Raw genomic sequence first — 15,581 nt, forward strand, 5'->3', positions numbered from 1 at the left:
CAACACATAAGCTCCCCCTCACTGACAACACACACCCCTCTGCTATTGACAACATAATCAACGCTTCACAGACAAAATTAACCCCTAACTCACTGACAACACACACATGCCTCCCTTCCTCATTAGAAGAAAGAGAACAAAAACAACAGCGGAAGAGGACGGCGCCTCGTGTGATAACGTAAGGGTAGGTCAGTATCGATTGAGGTGAGAAGGTGGGTGCTCACCTGATGACCACTTGTTAGTAAGTGGTATAAATAAATCCAATCGGAGGGAAAGAAGGTCCTTAATTGTAAACCAAGGTTACTGCAGCAACTCTAACGCTCTTCCAAAGAACCGGTAACCAAAGGCACCGTAACGTAAATGATACAGGATTGCGCAAAAAAAGGGAGAGCCAACAGGGTGCGCTTGTAACCGGAAACACAATCAAATCTCCAAATGTGATGGAATTCACACTATTTATTGACATAACATAAAAGTCCAGTGGTTACGCGTTTCGGGGAGTACCTGCTGAGAGCGGTGAGCGTGTGTGAGAGCGCACGGGGAATCCCTTGGTTATATATACACGCAGGGACACCGGCGCTTGTGCGACTGATAGCGGGAGTTGGCGCATGCGCACAATAATGTAATGTGTTTGAGCGCGTCAGAAGGGACCTGGATCGCGCTGTTTAGACAGGGAGAGGGAGGAACGAAGTTAATTTGCAGTGGATTACAATCGGAGGTGTGATGTGAGTATGAGAGGGGGGAAAAATGAAGATAAAAATATGATATAATGATCTAGACATATAAATATCATATGATAATAGTCTGGACAAGTAAAAAATTATAAGACTGTAAATACAATAGATAGGATGAATGGGATAAGGTAACTAGCTTGATGTGTATGGAAACATAAGTATAGAAATAAAATACTTATTTAGGATGAATTAAAAGGTGATACCGCAGTATTTGGCATTGACATTAGAAGTTGTAACAAACTTATATAAAATATCGAAGAGAATATCAATACTCATAATTGTACATAATGGATAGAAGATAAAACTCAAGAGAAATATATATCTAATTCATACGTATAATAAAATTAGGATAAATTACAATTAAAATTTATGATAAAATTACCGGTTACATCGAGGTAATTCATATAATTAACATTGTTGGTGAATAATCACAATAAAATGAGTAAATGTATTACTTCTCGACTGTATGTATGTTTGGAAAAATTCTGAATAAAAATTTATATAAATAAAAAAAAAATAAAAAAAAATAAAATGAGTAAATAAATGATAATATATATATGGTTGTGTATATATATATATATAAATACATATGTTACGAATGCGAAAATGACTGTGACATGATTAGTATGATGAAAAAAGGGGGAGGAGTGTATTGACAAGTGGGGGAAGGGGAGGGGGTTAGGTAATAGACAGTTCGGACTAAAAAATATTTTCGAGGGTTTCATTAAGACCGGATGGCATAAGACACTGTAGTTTGTATATCCAATACATTTCTCGTTTTTTTAAATGATTGAAACGTTGGGGGGTGGAAGGTATGATGTGTTCAATGGGTGTTATGGTAAATTCTCTGTAGTTTTGTTTGTGGTGGAGGGCCGCGTGTCTGGATATGCTATGAAGAAGAAACCCATTGTTAATATTACTGCGGTGCTTATTCATGCGTTCTCTCAGCGGTTGGATAGTGCGGCCTATATATTGCAGTTTGCATGTGCACTCAATCAGGTAAATTATAAAACTGGAACTACAATTGAGGAAACTTTTAATCTCGAACTTCTCTCCAGTGGTGTTAGATTGGAAGGAGGACCTTTTGTGGCAGATGGTTTCACAGCATTTACAGAGGTTATGCCCATTCCGGTAATTTTATCATTAATTTTAATTGTAATTTATCCTAATTTTATTATACGTATGAATTAGATATATATTTCTCTTGAGTTTTATCTTCTATCCATTATGTACAATTATGAGTATTGATATTCTCTTCGATATTTTATATAAGTTTGTTACAACTTCTAATGTCAATGCCAAATACTGCGGTATCACCTTTTAATTCATCCTAAATAAGTATTTTATTTCTATACTTATGTTTCCATACACATCAAGCTAGTTACCTTATCCCATTCATCCTATCTATTGTATTTACAGTCTTATAATTTTTTACTTGTCCAGACTATTATCATATGATATTTATATGTCTAGATCATTATATCATATTTTTATCTTCATTTTTTCCCCCCTCTCATACTCACATCACACCTCCGATTGTAATCCACTGCAAATCAACTTCGTTCCTCCCTCTCCCTGTCTAAACAGCGCGATCCAGGTCCCTTCTGACGCGCTCAGACACATTACATTATTGTGCGCATGCGCCAACTCCCGCTATCAGTCGCACAAGCGCCGGTGTCCCTGCGTGTATATATAACCAAGGGATTCCCCGCGCGCTCTCACACACGCTCACCGCTCTCAGCAGGTACTCAGCGTCCACACGTAAGTGTTTTAGACATACCGGCTTCTATGTTACAGCTACCATTGTTTTGTTTATTCTTACTTTGTCTGACACCAGCTCAAACCGCGATCATGTAAATGGTCTAATTAGACTTTTCTCACGCCAATTACCTACTTTCATTTTCCCACCTCATCATCCCTACTACCAATTCGATTACCATATAAGCTCCTAATTATGTCATCATGTTTGAATCTCCAATTATATAATCATGTCTAACCACACTCCCTTCTATTCAAGCTCTCCTTACTATTCCAAACCTTTTCCCTATCTAATGTTTCCCAACAACTAGATATGCATCTATGTATTTATTTATTCATTTATTTATTTATTGTTTGCTATTCAGGTTCATAGTTACTCTTTATAATATGCATTCACAATATGCATGTAGCAGCACACTTGTCTTCTTTGTTCTTACTTGCTTATATTTGCCTTGATGTATTCATACACACAACTGTATATATTATATTTTATTATTTCTATTTATTACTTATTATTATTATTCTTATTATTATTATTTTACCAGTATTGGTCTGACGAAGGGGTCTCCCCGAAACGCGTAACCACTGGACTTTTATGTTATGTCAATAAATAGTGTGAATTCCATCACATTTGGAGATTTGATTGTGTTTCCGGTTACAAGCGCACCCTGTTGGCTCTCCCTTTTTTTGCGCAATCCTGTATCCCTTCCTCATTAGCACACACTCCCACCTCCCCACTGCAACACACACAACAACATCCAAGCTCCCTCTCACTGACAACTCACACCCCTCCCCCACTGACAACACACAAGCTTTTCCTCACTGACAACACACAATCCCCCATCCACTAACAACAGACAAATCCCTCCTTTTCCACTGACAACACACGCACTCCACCTCCCTCACTGACTACACACACTCCCATACCTCCCAACTTTTGTGGAGGAGAAAGAGGGACAAAATGGCGGCGCGCGAAGCGCGCCGCGGCGATTTTTTTACCCACAGAAGCCACACCCTAGCCACGCCCCCTAACCACACCCCCTGGCCACGCCACTGCTCATACCTTCAACGCATCCACTGGCACCAATGTATATTTATGTATATAATTGGGGGGCATATTCCACTCCCCCTAGACAACGAGCATGCCCTCCTAGACAACGAGCATGTCCTCCCCTAGACAACGAGCATGCCCCCCCCAGACAACGAGCATGTCCTCCCCTAGACAACGAGCATGTCCTCCCCTAGACAACGAGCATGTCCCCCCCTAGACAACGAGCATGTCCCCCCCAGACAACGGGCATGTCCGCCCCCAGACAACGAGCATGCCCCCCCCTAGACAACGAGCATGTCCCCCCCAGACAACGAGCATGCCCTCCTAGACAACGAGCATGTCCTCCCCTAGACAACGAGCATGCCCCCCCCAGACAACGAGCATGCCCCCCCCTAGACAACGAGCATGTCCCCCCCTAGACAACGAGCATGTCCCCCCCAGACAACGGGCATGTCCGCCCCCAGACAACGAGCATGCCCCCCCCTAGACAACGAGCATGTCCCCCCCAGACAACGAGCATGTCCCCCCCAGACAACGGGCATGTCCGCCCCCAGACAACGAGCATGCCCCCCCCTAGACAACGAGCATGTCCCCCCCAGACAACGAGCATGCCCCCCCTAGACAACAAGCATGCCCCCCCTAGACAACGAGCATGTCCCCTAGACAACGAGCATGCCCCCCCCTAGACAACGAGCATGTACCCCCCCCTAGACAACGAGCATGTACCCCCACCTAGACAACGAGAATGTACCCCCACCTAGACAACGACCATGTCCCCCCCTAGACAACGAGCATGTCCCCCCCCCCTAGACAACGAGCATGTCCCCCACCTAGACAACGAGCCTGTCCCCCCCTGTGGCTGCGTGCCCTTTTTTGTGTGTTTGTGTTATTTTTGTCTTCCAGGACCGTGCCTGCTGTGGACTGCTTCCGATTCGAAGGATTACATCGATGACCGACATTTCTAACAAATAAAATGGTCAACGAGGGTGTGTCTGCGTTTTTTGTTCAATAAAATTTTCTGAAAACGGTGTGATTATTTATTTTTTTGCGACACTCTTCATAGTTTGCCGTAGTAGTGGTGCCGGCTAGGTGACGGTGCTCATTACTAAGGGCTGGCCTTAGTGTTTGCCTTAATTTTTTTGGCAAATTCACACTAACGCCCATACCATTACCCCGGTACCCACCGCCACCAGGGGTGCCGGGAAGAGCCGGGTACAAACCAGTACCTGACCGTCTATAGATGGTCAGGTAGTGGGGCGGCTGCAGGCTGTTATTGTTGCGCTGGAATAGCCCCCTAACAGTGACCTATCCCAGCTCAGTAATGGCAGGCTGCTGCTGCTTTTTTGTATCAGGCTGATTTGAAAAATAGGGGCACCCCATGCCGTTTTTTCTTCAAATTTTTGACAAAAATATGCGTGGGGTCCCCCCTTTAAAGGGGGCTCCCAGGCTGTTTCCCCCATTTTTACAAAAAAATGGGGGGGAAAAACGGCATGGGGTGCCCCCTATTGTTCAAATCAGCCAGATACAAAAAAGCAGCAGCAGCCTGCTATTACTGAGCTGGGATAGGCCACTGTTAGGGGGCTATCCCAGCGCAACAATAACAGCCTGCAGCCGCCCCAACACCTGACCATCTATAGACGGTCAGGTACTGGTTTGTACCCGGCTCTTCCCGGCACCCCTGGTGGCGGTGGGTACCGGGGTAATGGTATGGGCGTTAGTGTAAATTTGCCAAAAAAATTAAGGCAAACACTAAGGCCAGCCCTTAGTAATGAGCACCGTCACCTAGCCGGCACCACTACTACGGCAAACTATGAAGAGTGTCGCAAAAAAATAAATAATCACACCGTTTTCAGAAAATTTTATTGAACAAAAGACGCAGACACACCCTCGTTGACCATTTTATTTGTTAGAAATGTCGGTCATAGACGTAATCCTTCGAATCCGAAGCAGTCCACAGCAGGCACGGTCCTGGAAGACAAAAATAACACAAACACACAAAAAAGGGCACGCAGCCACAGGGGAGGACATGCTCGTTGTCTAGGGGTCAGGGGTAGACATGCTCGTTGTCTAGGGGGGGGGGGAATGCTAGTTGTCTAGGGGGGGGACATGCTCGTTGTCTAGGAGTCGGGGGGAGACATGCTCGTTGTCTAGGGGGGGGAATGCTCGTTGTCTGGGGGGGGGGACATGCTCGTTGTCTAGGGGGGGGGCATGCTCGTTGTCTTGGGGGGGGACATGCTCGTTGTCTAGGGGTCAGGGGGAGACATGCTCGTTGTCTAGCAGGGGGAAATGCTCGTTGTCTAGGGGGGGAAATCCTCGTTGTCTAGGGGGGGGACATGCTCGTTGTCGCAGTAAAGGGGAGGGGTCCTATGGAGCGCAGTAAAGGGGAGGGGTCCTATGGAGCGCAGTAAAGGGGAGGGGTCCTATGGAGCGCAGTAAAGGGGAGGGGTCCTATGGAGCGCAGTAAAGGGGAGGGGTCCTATGGAGCGCAGTAAAGGGGAGGGGTCCTATGGAGCGCAGTAAAGGGGAGGGGTCCTATGGAGCGCAGTAAAGGGGAGGAGTCCTATTGAGCGCGCAGTGAAAGCCATAAAAAACACATTTGATATTTTCCTTCCCGCTTCCCAGTACAGGGCCTGGAATATTTAATACTGTCACTAGGAAGTATAATTTGTTACGCAGAAACAGGCCGCACACAGCTCTGTACGTGGAAAAATAAAAAAGTTATTGATTTTTGAAAGTGGGGAGTGAAATATGGAAACGCAAAAATTGTTCCGTCAGAGTAATGGAGCAGGCGGCCGTGTATGACCATTCTGCTCCATTACCGTCATAGAGCGATGACATGGACCTTATGTGGACCCCAACAGACCCCTTGTTTTCATGATCTATGGGGGTCACATCACTGAAACCCCCACACATCAGCAGGTTAAGCCCTGTCCTATGGATAGGGCCTAACTTGTATTTGTGGGAAAACCCCTTTAACCCCTTAACGCTCTGCGCCGTAGCTCTACGACGCAGAGAGTATAAGGAGTGTATGAAGAGGGCTCACGGGCTGAGTCTTCTTCATACAAGGTGGGGGGTTTTGCATGTTGCAGAAAACCCCCACCGCTAATAACCGCAGTCGGTCATTGTCGCCGGCAAAGTCTTTTTTACGATCGCTGTGCCCCCGAACGTCATCGGGGGCGGCGATCGTTTGCCGTGGTAGCCTCGGGTCTTCTTTTGACACGAGGCTACATGGCTTCTGCAGGTTCGTTACAATGAGCCAGAAGTATTGCAGTATATGGTAGGAGCGATCTGACCATCTAGGGTTAATGTACCGTAGATGGTCTAAGAAATAGTGGAAAAAAAAGAAAAAACAGGTTTTAAAAATAAAAAAAATTTATAAAATATTAAAAATTCTAATCACCTCCCTTTCCCTAGAACGGATATAAAACATAATAAACAGTAAAGATCACAGACATATTAGGTATCGCCGCGTCCCAAAATGCCCGATCTATCAAAATATAAAAACGGTTACGGGCGGCGGTGACCTCCGAGGCGGGAAATGGCGCCCAAATGTCCGAAATGCGACTTTTACACCTTTTTACATCACATAAAAAATGAAATTAAAAATGATCAAAATGTCGCACAGACCTCAAAATGGTAGCAATGAAAACGTCGGCTCATTTCGCCAAAAATGACCCCACCCCCAGCTCCGTGCACCGAAATATGAAAAAGTTATTAGCGTCAGAAGATGGCAAAAATTATTATTTTTTTTTTTTTGCACACATGCGTTTAATTTTTGAAAATGTATTAAAACACAATAAAACCTATAAATCCGGTATCACCGCGATCGCACCAAACCAAAGAATAAAGCTGAGGTGTTATTTTGAGTGCACAGTCAAAGTCGAAAAAACTGAGCCCACAAGAACGTGACATGTGCGGTTTTTTAAAAAATTTTTTCCACATTTGGAATTTTTTGCAGCTTCGCAGTACACGGCATGTTAAAATAAATAACATTACGGGAAAGTAAAATTTGTTACGCACAAAATAAGCCCTCACACAGGTCTGTACACGGAAAAATGAAAAAGTTATGGATTTTTGAAGTTGGAGAGCGAGAAATGAGAGAAAAACCCTGCGTCCTTAAGGGGTTAAGGGATTAAGTATATGGTACAATAAAAGCAGAATAGAAGGGCACTGGGGGGGTTAGGGATGGGGGCAGGGGGTCTATGGAGGAAAGTGAAGTGTTTAACCCTTTGCTGCCTGCAGTCACTGTAGAGTACCTGTTATCACACTGCAGCAGCTGCACACACTCGGCTCTGCTTCATCAGACGAACTTCAGTGAGGAGCAGGAGGAGGTGGGGGCAGGGAGCCATTGATGTAGCAGAGCTGGAGAGTTCCTGCCTGCACGGAGGATGATCCCCTGGGGCTGCTGTGCAGGGGCAGTGCAGAGAACATGACACTCTGCACTGCTCCATCCATCCATCCATCCATGTGCCTGCAAGTGGCAGCCTGAGGACAGGGAGGGCTCTGCCTCCCAGGGGAGGGGATGGGGGAGGTGCCGGCTCTGCAGCAGACAGCCCGGGAGCTGGAGAGGAGGAGGACGCTGTACCCCGCCCCCTGGCTTCTCTGTATCCTGAGCAGGACGGGGGCGGGACTCGGGGGCGGGACTCGGGGGGGGCGGGACTCGGGGGGGGGCGGGACTCGGGGGCGGGACAAAACGGAAAAATCCGTGAAACCGCAAAAAAACCGGGACTTTCACTTAACGGTCCGTGCAGGCGGGACAAGGGTTAAAAAACGGGACTGTCCCGCCCAAAACGGGACGGTTGGGAGGTATGCACTCCAATCCCCGCACACTCTACACAGACATCAATTACCTCCTGTTTCCTGTTCCTCTCCACACTGTTTCTCAGAGTAAGGAGCACATGCTGTTGTTGGTGGGTCTCTTGTAGCTTGAGAAGGGGTTGCTACCTCTCCAGCTCTATTCCAAGATGCCGCCATATATGAGACTGAGGATGGGACTGAGGAGAGAAGGATCTCCAGCCCAGGCTGTCAGCCCTCCAAATTCAAGCTGCACCCCCACCAGCTAGAGCAGAGGTGGCGCCCTAGGCAATCTGCTACCTCTGCCAAACCCCCAAATAGAGCGTCAATGTGAAAGTGTAAACAAACATTCTACTTACAATGCATAGTATCATAAAGGGTAAGACAGTATAGCTGTAACAATAATGGAAAAACAGAACAGACAAGACAAAAGGAAGCATCCCTGAAATCTATTTTCTAATCTTGGATTTGTTTGTATAAATGTGCAGTCCCTTACAGAAGAAAGAAAACATGACCTTTACCTAACAAATACTATAGAAATGGAGTAATCAGATAATCACAGCACAAATATTGGGCAAGCTATTTACATTTCTGCCCTTCTTACATCATCATTTGGGGATAAATTCGTCATTTTCACTTATTTAGCTTATTGAGGATTTGTTCCTGCAGAGGAACACAGCAAGTTGTAGCCATAACTCCTCTGTCCTGAGAATCTCAGAATGTCTGCAGTCATATTGCTGATTCTGCTTATATCTGCTATGTCCTGTTGTGCGGCTCCAAGTCCTGGGAATGGTGAGTTTTTGTAGAGAACTGTGTGTCACCTTGTGCAGTATTTGTAAACCAAAAGTAATAGTTCATTATATACAGAGAAAGGCTAGTTTGTTCTTACTCCTAGTTAATACAAATACTGAGTAATATGCTTTGTGATTGTGGCTTACATTTTTCTTTCATAATGTGACTCTCCTAACTTTTACTAACAAATTGTATAGATCAAGCTCCTGCAAAGTATTTGGCTTCAGCTTATTAGCTCTTTTCTTGATAGTAATATTCCAGAAAACCACGCAACATCACACAACAAAGATGTGGAAAATTTAAAAAAACAGCAGAATTATGGGTATTTACCCAGACTATTCTATTCTGTAGTGTAACTTGTTCTATTAGAGACATTTGGGATTGTGGATCAGTGGAGGAAAAAATACATCTCCTTTTGTTTTATTTATCTATTGAGACCAATTAATTAGAAAATTTGTATAAAGGGACACTTGTCCATTTTTGTTAGCATGATAGGGCATGATCTGGACATTCCATATAATTATTCAAAGTATATATATATATATATATATATATATATATATATATATATATATATATATATATATATATATATATTCTAATATATATTCTACTAGTTGTAGCTCCTGGGTTAATGGGTTAACAAAAATATTTTATATGCATCTCTATATCTATCTCTATGTCTATCTATGCCTCTCTCTATCTCTCTCTCCCTCTGTGTATCTCTCTGTGTATCTCTCTCACTCTGTGTATTTCTCTGTAACTCTGTCACTCTCTGTTTCGGTATCTCTCTGTCTCTCTCCTTTCCCTCTATCCATATAACCTCACATCTTATTTCACACATAAGTTGTCTTATACTCATTGCCTATTGTAAACAATCAAAGCTCATATTAATGGCTGTGGGTGGCAAAAATGAAGCTTAGCTGTGATTGGTTGCTTACTGCCACATCAGCAGCAGACAATGGCTCCTGTTTATGGTTGTTAATAAGTGTATTTTGGAAACTGGGAGGGGTGAAAATTTCTATTCAAATCTTAGTCTATGACGTCCCCTGAGTCATAGGGAGCGGATGTGCAAAATTTGGTGAATGTAAAGGGAAAGTGCAGATACATACATATACATACACATACATACACATGTCATATGGAGTGACATTCATGCTACGGCAAGGCATGTACGTTCCATCTACAGCTTCAGTCTGAGGATAAAACACTACTAGTTTCTACATTATCACTACGCAGAGAAACAACATTTAACACAACTAACATTACATTTAAGCTATGATTCGGCATATAAGTACTAGACAGTTCTATTAAATCATCTGACCTATAGCTATCACAGTCCATTGTAAGCACAGTCTCAATATCAGGTAGTCAACTTGTACGTGCATTGAGTGTGCCAGTGTTCTTGTTGGCATGTATTCCAGTCTCTAGCGACACTTTGGTCGGAATGTTGTCGAGCTACTCCCACTTTTGAGATACTTCTTCCCACCCCAATCCAGGTACACGTGTCATGGGCAAAGCTGGGGTGAGGCTTCCAATAACAGCATGTTTAGAGTCCTTCCTGGGATGAAATCCTCCAGCTTGACAAGTGATGGGAGCAAAAGGGTCATTTCTGCATCCATATTCCGCAAACCCATTGTGATATTGTCACCCACAGTAACCGCCTGTAGTTTGCCACTAGGCACCCTCTCACTCCCACCCACAATCAGAACAGAAGGTGAAGAAACTGCTAGAGTGGGCAATGGGGCAGCCTTAGTTTTTTCTGGGCACATAGTGGTGATATTCCCTGCTTAGTTGAAAACAAATCACCTGTGTTGATCTCCAACAGGCTTAGGTGATGGGGCAGGTGGCACCCTGGAAGCTTTGTGGACAACAGTAGAAAAGTTGTTAGGGGACTTCAACCTTTCCATCCTTAAGCAGCAGGTGTATGTGCCTCAGGCACTCTATTGGTAACACACACATTTGCCAGCTGGGCAGCATACATATGTGTGCACACACATTTATATACTTACATACACACACATTTATGTACTTTAATACACATTTATATACTGATGCATTCAGCTAATGCACACTCATACAGTATAGACATGGGCAAATATAGACATGGGAAAATACGACATACAACATATTCACACATACAGTGAATACATGCATACATTAAATATACACACATACATACAATTTATGCACACCATGCGCACACATACAATTTATACATGCATACATTATATATACACACATACATACAATTTATACACACCATGCACACACATACAATTTATACACACAAATACAGCATATACGCACACATATACAGCTTCCAAGAATCATGCGGTAGAGGCAGGACTCCTTGTAGAAAAAAAGTGTTTTTTTATTCACCCAGAGTAAAGAGTGCAAGGGGTACAGCCTCTACTGCATGATTCTTAGAAGTTTTATCTCAATACCTTTGAGCCAGGTGTTTGAGGCGTGCACCCAATCCAGGATATCAACCCTAATTACCGCTGTGCCACTCCATCTTTCTATTTTGTTACGCACACATATGCAGTTTATACACAAACACAAATACACGCACAGACAAACAATATATACACACAATGACACACATTGAGCACATTCACTTAAATAGCACATACACTCATACAGCAGATACACACACAAAAATAACATTCCATATACATACCATATACACCAACATAGCATATAAACACATACATATAACATATACATACACATGCAGCAGATACACAAAATAAACACACACATACACACCATATACACACACATACATTTACACACACAAGTATGTACTTACATATACAGACGCTTTTGTACCTAATATTACATCAGGGAAGTAGACAACAGGAATATGAGAAGTAATGATAACAGATTCCTAGTTCTGCTGTCCCATAATACCAAAAAAGAACCAGAGCGGCAAAAGACTTCAATATATACAAATATGTAATATTCTTTATTGAAAGTACATAAATATAACATATATAACCCTCAAATGGGAAGAAAAGAAATTTGTAGATACAGTATATAGGGGACACAAGTAGCCCCAGATGGAAAAAGGGCAACACAGGAGACCAGTGGCTACCTCTGTTAGTCCAGAGTCCAAATAATATAGTAAAAAATAGACATAATATGGTCAAAGTATTAGACTCAAATGCATTGGGCAAAAAGTGGCAGTAGTGCAGTAAAAAATATGTAAACCATACACAACACTGGAGGTACCGTCCAGTGTTAGTAATAGATATGTCAAAATACTATTGCACACTCACCCGACAACATAATGGACAGACACTGGGCAGTTCAGGGGAAAGCCAAAGGATACACCCCAACGCGCGTTTCGCCAGGAGGTGATGGCATAATGCTGCATCTAACATTTTATAGTTTCCCACGGCATCCCTGCATGTAGACGCGCCCACCACGTGATGCGCGCGTAGCCCTGAGGTCGCGCACCGGAAATACGTCAACCGGTTGGCGTATTTCCGGTGCGCGACCTCAGGGCTACGCGCGCGTCACGTGGTGGGCGCGTCTACATGCAGGGATGCCGTGGGAAACTATAAAATGTTAGATGCAGCATTATGTCATCACCTCCTGACGAAGCATTCGTGCGAAACGCGCGTTGGGGTGTATCCTTTGGCTTTCCCCTGAACTGCCCAGTGTCTGTCCATTATGTTGTCGGGTGAGTGTGCAATAGTATTTTGACATATCTATTACTAACACTGGACGGTACCTCCAGTGTTGTGTATGGTTTACATATTTTTTACTGCACTACTGCCACTTTTTGCCCAATGCATTTGAGTCTAATACTTTGACCATATTATGTCTATTTTTTACTATATTATTTGGACTCTGGACTAACAGAGGTAGCCACTGGTCTCCTGTGTTGCCCTTTTTCCATCTGGGGCTACTTGTGTCCCCTATATACTGTATCTACAAATTTCTTTTCTTCCCATTTGAGGGTTATATATGTTATATTTATGTACTTTCAATAAAGGATATTACATATTTGTATATATTGAAGTATTTTGCCGCTCTGGTTCTTTTTTGGTATTTTGAGTATACTGTTGGAGAGGCTGAATATAGGGGTATTTTTTGGTCTTGTATTCTGCCGTCCCATCCCTGGACATTCCTTATCTGAGCTGCCAACATGCTGAAAACATCTGAAAAACATCTGAAACATGTGTACTGTTTTATATATACAATGTGCAATATGATATGTATATAATGGAGCACATGCTCCATTTATTATTGTGGCAGGTCAGGTGGCTGCTATCTCTGCAGTTATGCCCCTGTTTGCAGGACACATGTGGATGAACTGGTCCATCTCCATGAGATAATCCATATCTAGAGATGGGCGTATTTGTTAAAATTCGTTTCGACCCGATTCGCCGAATTTTTCAAAAAAATTTGATTCGACACAAATCGAATCAAAACGAATCACGTTAAAAAACAGGAATTTCCTGGCTGCAGAGAGCCTGTAGGGTGTTGTAGAATGTTGTGCCATGCTTAAATATGCATAGGGTGCGTGGTTTGGTCTTCACACAATGCTGTGTTTTAGTATGACACGCACATGACAGCCGCGGCTCTTAGAATCGCTTCACTCTTCACTTCCATGTGCACTTACATAAACCAACTTCCCCAAATAAGCCAAGGGGGAACGCAGCTTGACAAGGTAACGTCTGTGCCAGTAGCAGCAGGAGCCCGCAGAGTGGCACAATTATATAGTGTGAAGGTGGCATCGGAAGCAGCAGGAGCCTGCAGAGTGGCACAGTGATATAGTGCGTTGGTGGCATCAGTAGCAGCAGCAGCAGCAGGAGCCCACAGAGTGGCACAATGATATAGTGTGAAGGTGGCATCAGTAGCAGCAGCAGCAGGAGGACCCCACAGAGTGGCACAATGATATAGTGTGTTGGTGGCATCAGAAGCAGCGAGAGCCCGCAGAGTGGCACAATGATATAGTGTGAAGGTGGCATCAGAAGCAGCAGAAGCCCGCAGAGTGGCACAATGATATAGTGTGAAGGTGGCATCAGAAGCAGCAGGAGCCTGCAGAGTGGCACAATGATATAGTGTGTTGGTGGCATCAGTAGCAGCAGCAGCAGCAGGAGCCCGCAGAGTGGCACAATGATATAGTGTGAAGGTGGCATCAGAAGCACCAAAAGCGGCAGAGTGGCACAATGATAAAGTGTGTTGGTGGCATCAGAAGCAGCAGCAGCAGGAGCCCGCAGAGTGGCACAATGATATAGTGTGAAGGTGCCATCAGTAGCAGCAGGAGCCCACAGAGTGGCACAATGATATAGTGTGAAGGTGGCATCAGAGGCAGCAAGAGCGGCAGAGTGGCACTATGATATAGTGTGTTGGTGGCTGCAAAAGCAGCAGCAGCAGGAGCCCGCAGAGTGGCACAATGATATAGTGTGAAGGTGGCATCAGTAGCAGAGGAGCCTGCAGAGTGGCACAATAATATAGTGTGAAGGTGGCATCAGTAGCAGCAGGAGCCCGAAGAGTGGTACAATGATATAGTGTGAAGGTGGCATCAGAAGCAGCAGGAGCCCGCAGAGTGGCACAAAGATATAGTGCGTTGGTGGCATCAGTAGCAGCAGCAGCAGGAGCCCTCAGAGTGGCACAATGATATAGTGTGTTGGTGGCATCAGAATCAGCAGGAGCCCGCAGGGTGGCACAATGATATAGTGTGAAGGTGGCATCAGAAGGAACAAGAGTGGCAGAGTGGCACAATGATATAGTGTGTTGGTGGCATCAAAAGCAGAAGCAGCAGGAGCCTGCGGAGTGGCACAATGATATAGTGTGAAGGTGGCATCATTGGCAGCAGGAGCCCGCAGGGTGGCACAATGATATAGTGTGAAGGTGGCATCAGAAGCAGCAGGAGCCTGCAGAGTGGCACAATGATATAGTGCGTTGGTGGCATCAGTAGCAGCAGCAGGAGCCCGCAGAGTGGCATAATGATATAGTGTGAAGGTGGCATCAGAAGCAGCAAGAGCGGCAGAGTGGCACAATGATATAGTGTGTTGGTGGCATCAGTAGCAGCAGCTGCAGCAGGAGCCCGCAGAGTGGCACAATGATATAGTGTGAAGGTGGCATCAGAAGCAGCAAGAGCAGCAGAGTGGCACAATGATATAGTGTGATGGTGGCATCAAAAGCAGCAGCAGGAGCCTGCAGAGTGGCACAATGATATAGTGTGAAGGTGGCATCAGTAGCTGCAGGAGCCCGCAGAGTGGCACAATGATATAGTGTGAAGGTGGCATCAGAAGGAGCAAGAGCGGCAGAGTGGCACAATGATATAGTGTGTTGGTGGCATCAAAAGCAGTAGCAGGAGCCCGCAGAGTGGCACAATGATATATAGTGAAGGTGGCATCAGCAGCAGCAAGAGCCTGCAGAGTGGCACAATGATATAGTGTGAAGGTGGCATCAGAAGCAGCAGGAGCCTG

At 44.6% G+C, this 15,581-nt stretch overlaps 1 protein-coding gene across 3 annotated transcripts in view; it reads left to right on the forward strand.

The window, feature by feature from the left end:
- The first annotated feature begins 8,705 nt into the window (after positions 1-8,705).
- LOC140105137 (complement factor H-related protein 5-like) overlaps positions 8,706-15,581 on the forward strand; it is a 307,689-nt gene continuing 300,813 nt past the window's right edge. For 2 of the 3 annotated variants that reach the window (XM_072129066.1, XM_072129065.1), the window contains exon 1: positions 8,706-9,129. In XM_072129066.1, the coding sequence (XP_071985167.1) occupies positions 9,057-9,129 (73 nt within the window). In that variant the 5' untranslated portion in view covers positions 8,706-9,056. The remainder of the gene's footprint in view (positions 9,130-15,581) is intronic. The other variant, XM_072129064.1, reaches the window with a different exon arrangement.

The sequence above is a fragment of the Engystomops pustulosus genome, chromosome 10 (genome assembly GCF_040894005.1).
Source record: "Engystomops pustulosus chromosome 10, aEngPut4.maternal, whole genome shotgun sequence".
In the NCBI taxonomy this organism is placed as follows: domain Eukaryota; kingdom Metazoa; phylum Chordata; class Amphibia; order Anura; family Leptodactylidae; genus Engystomops; species Engystomops pustulosus.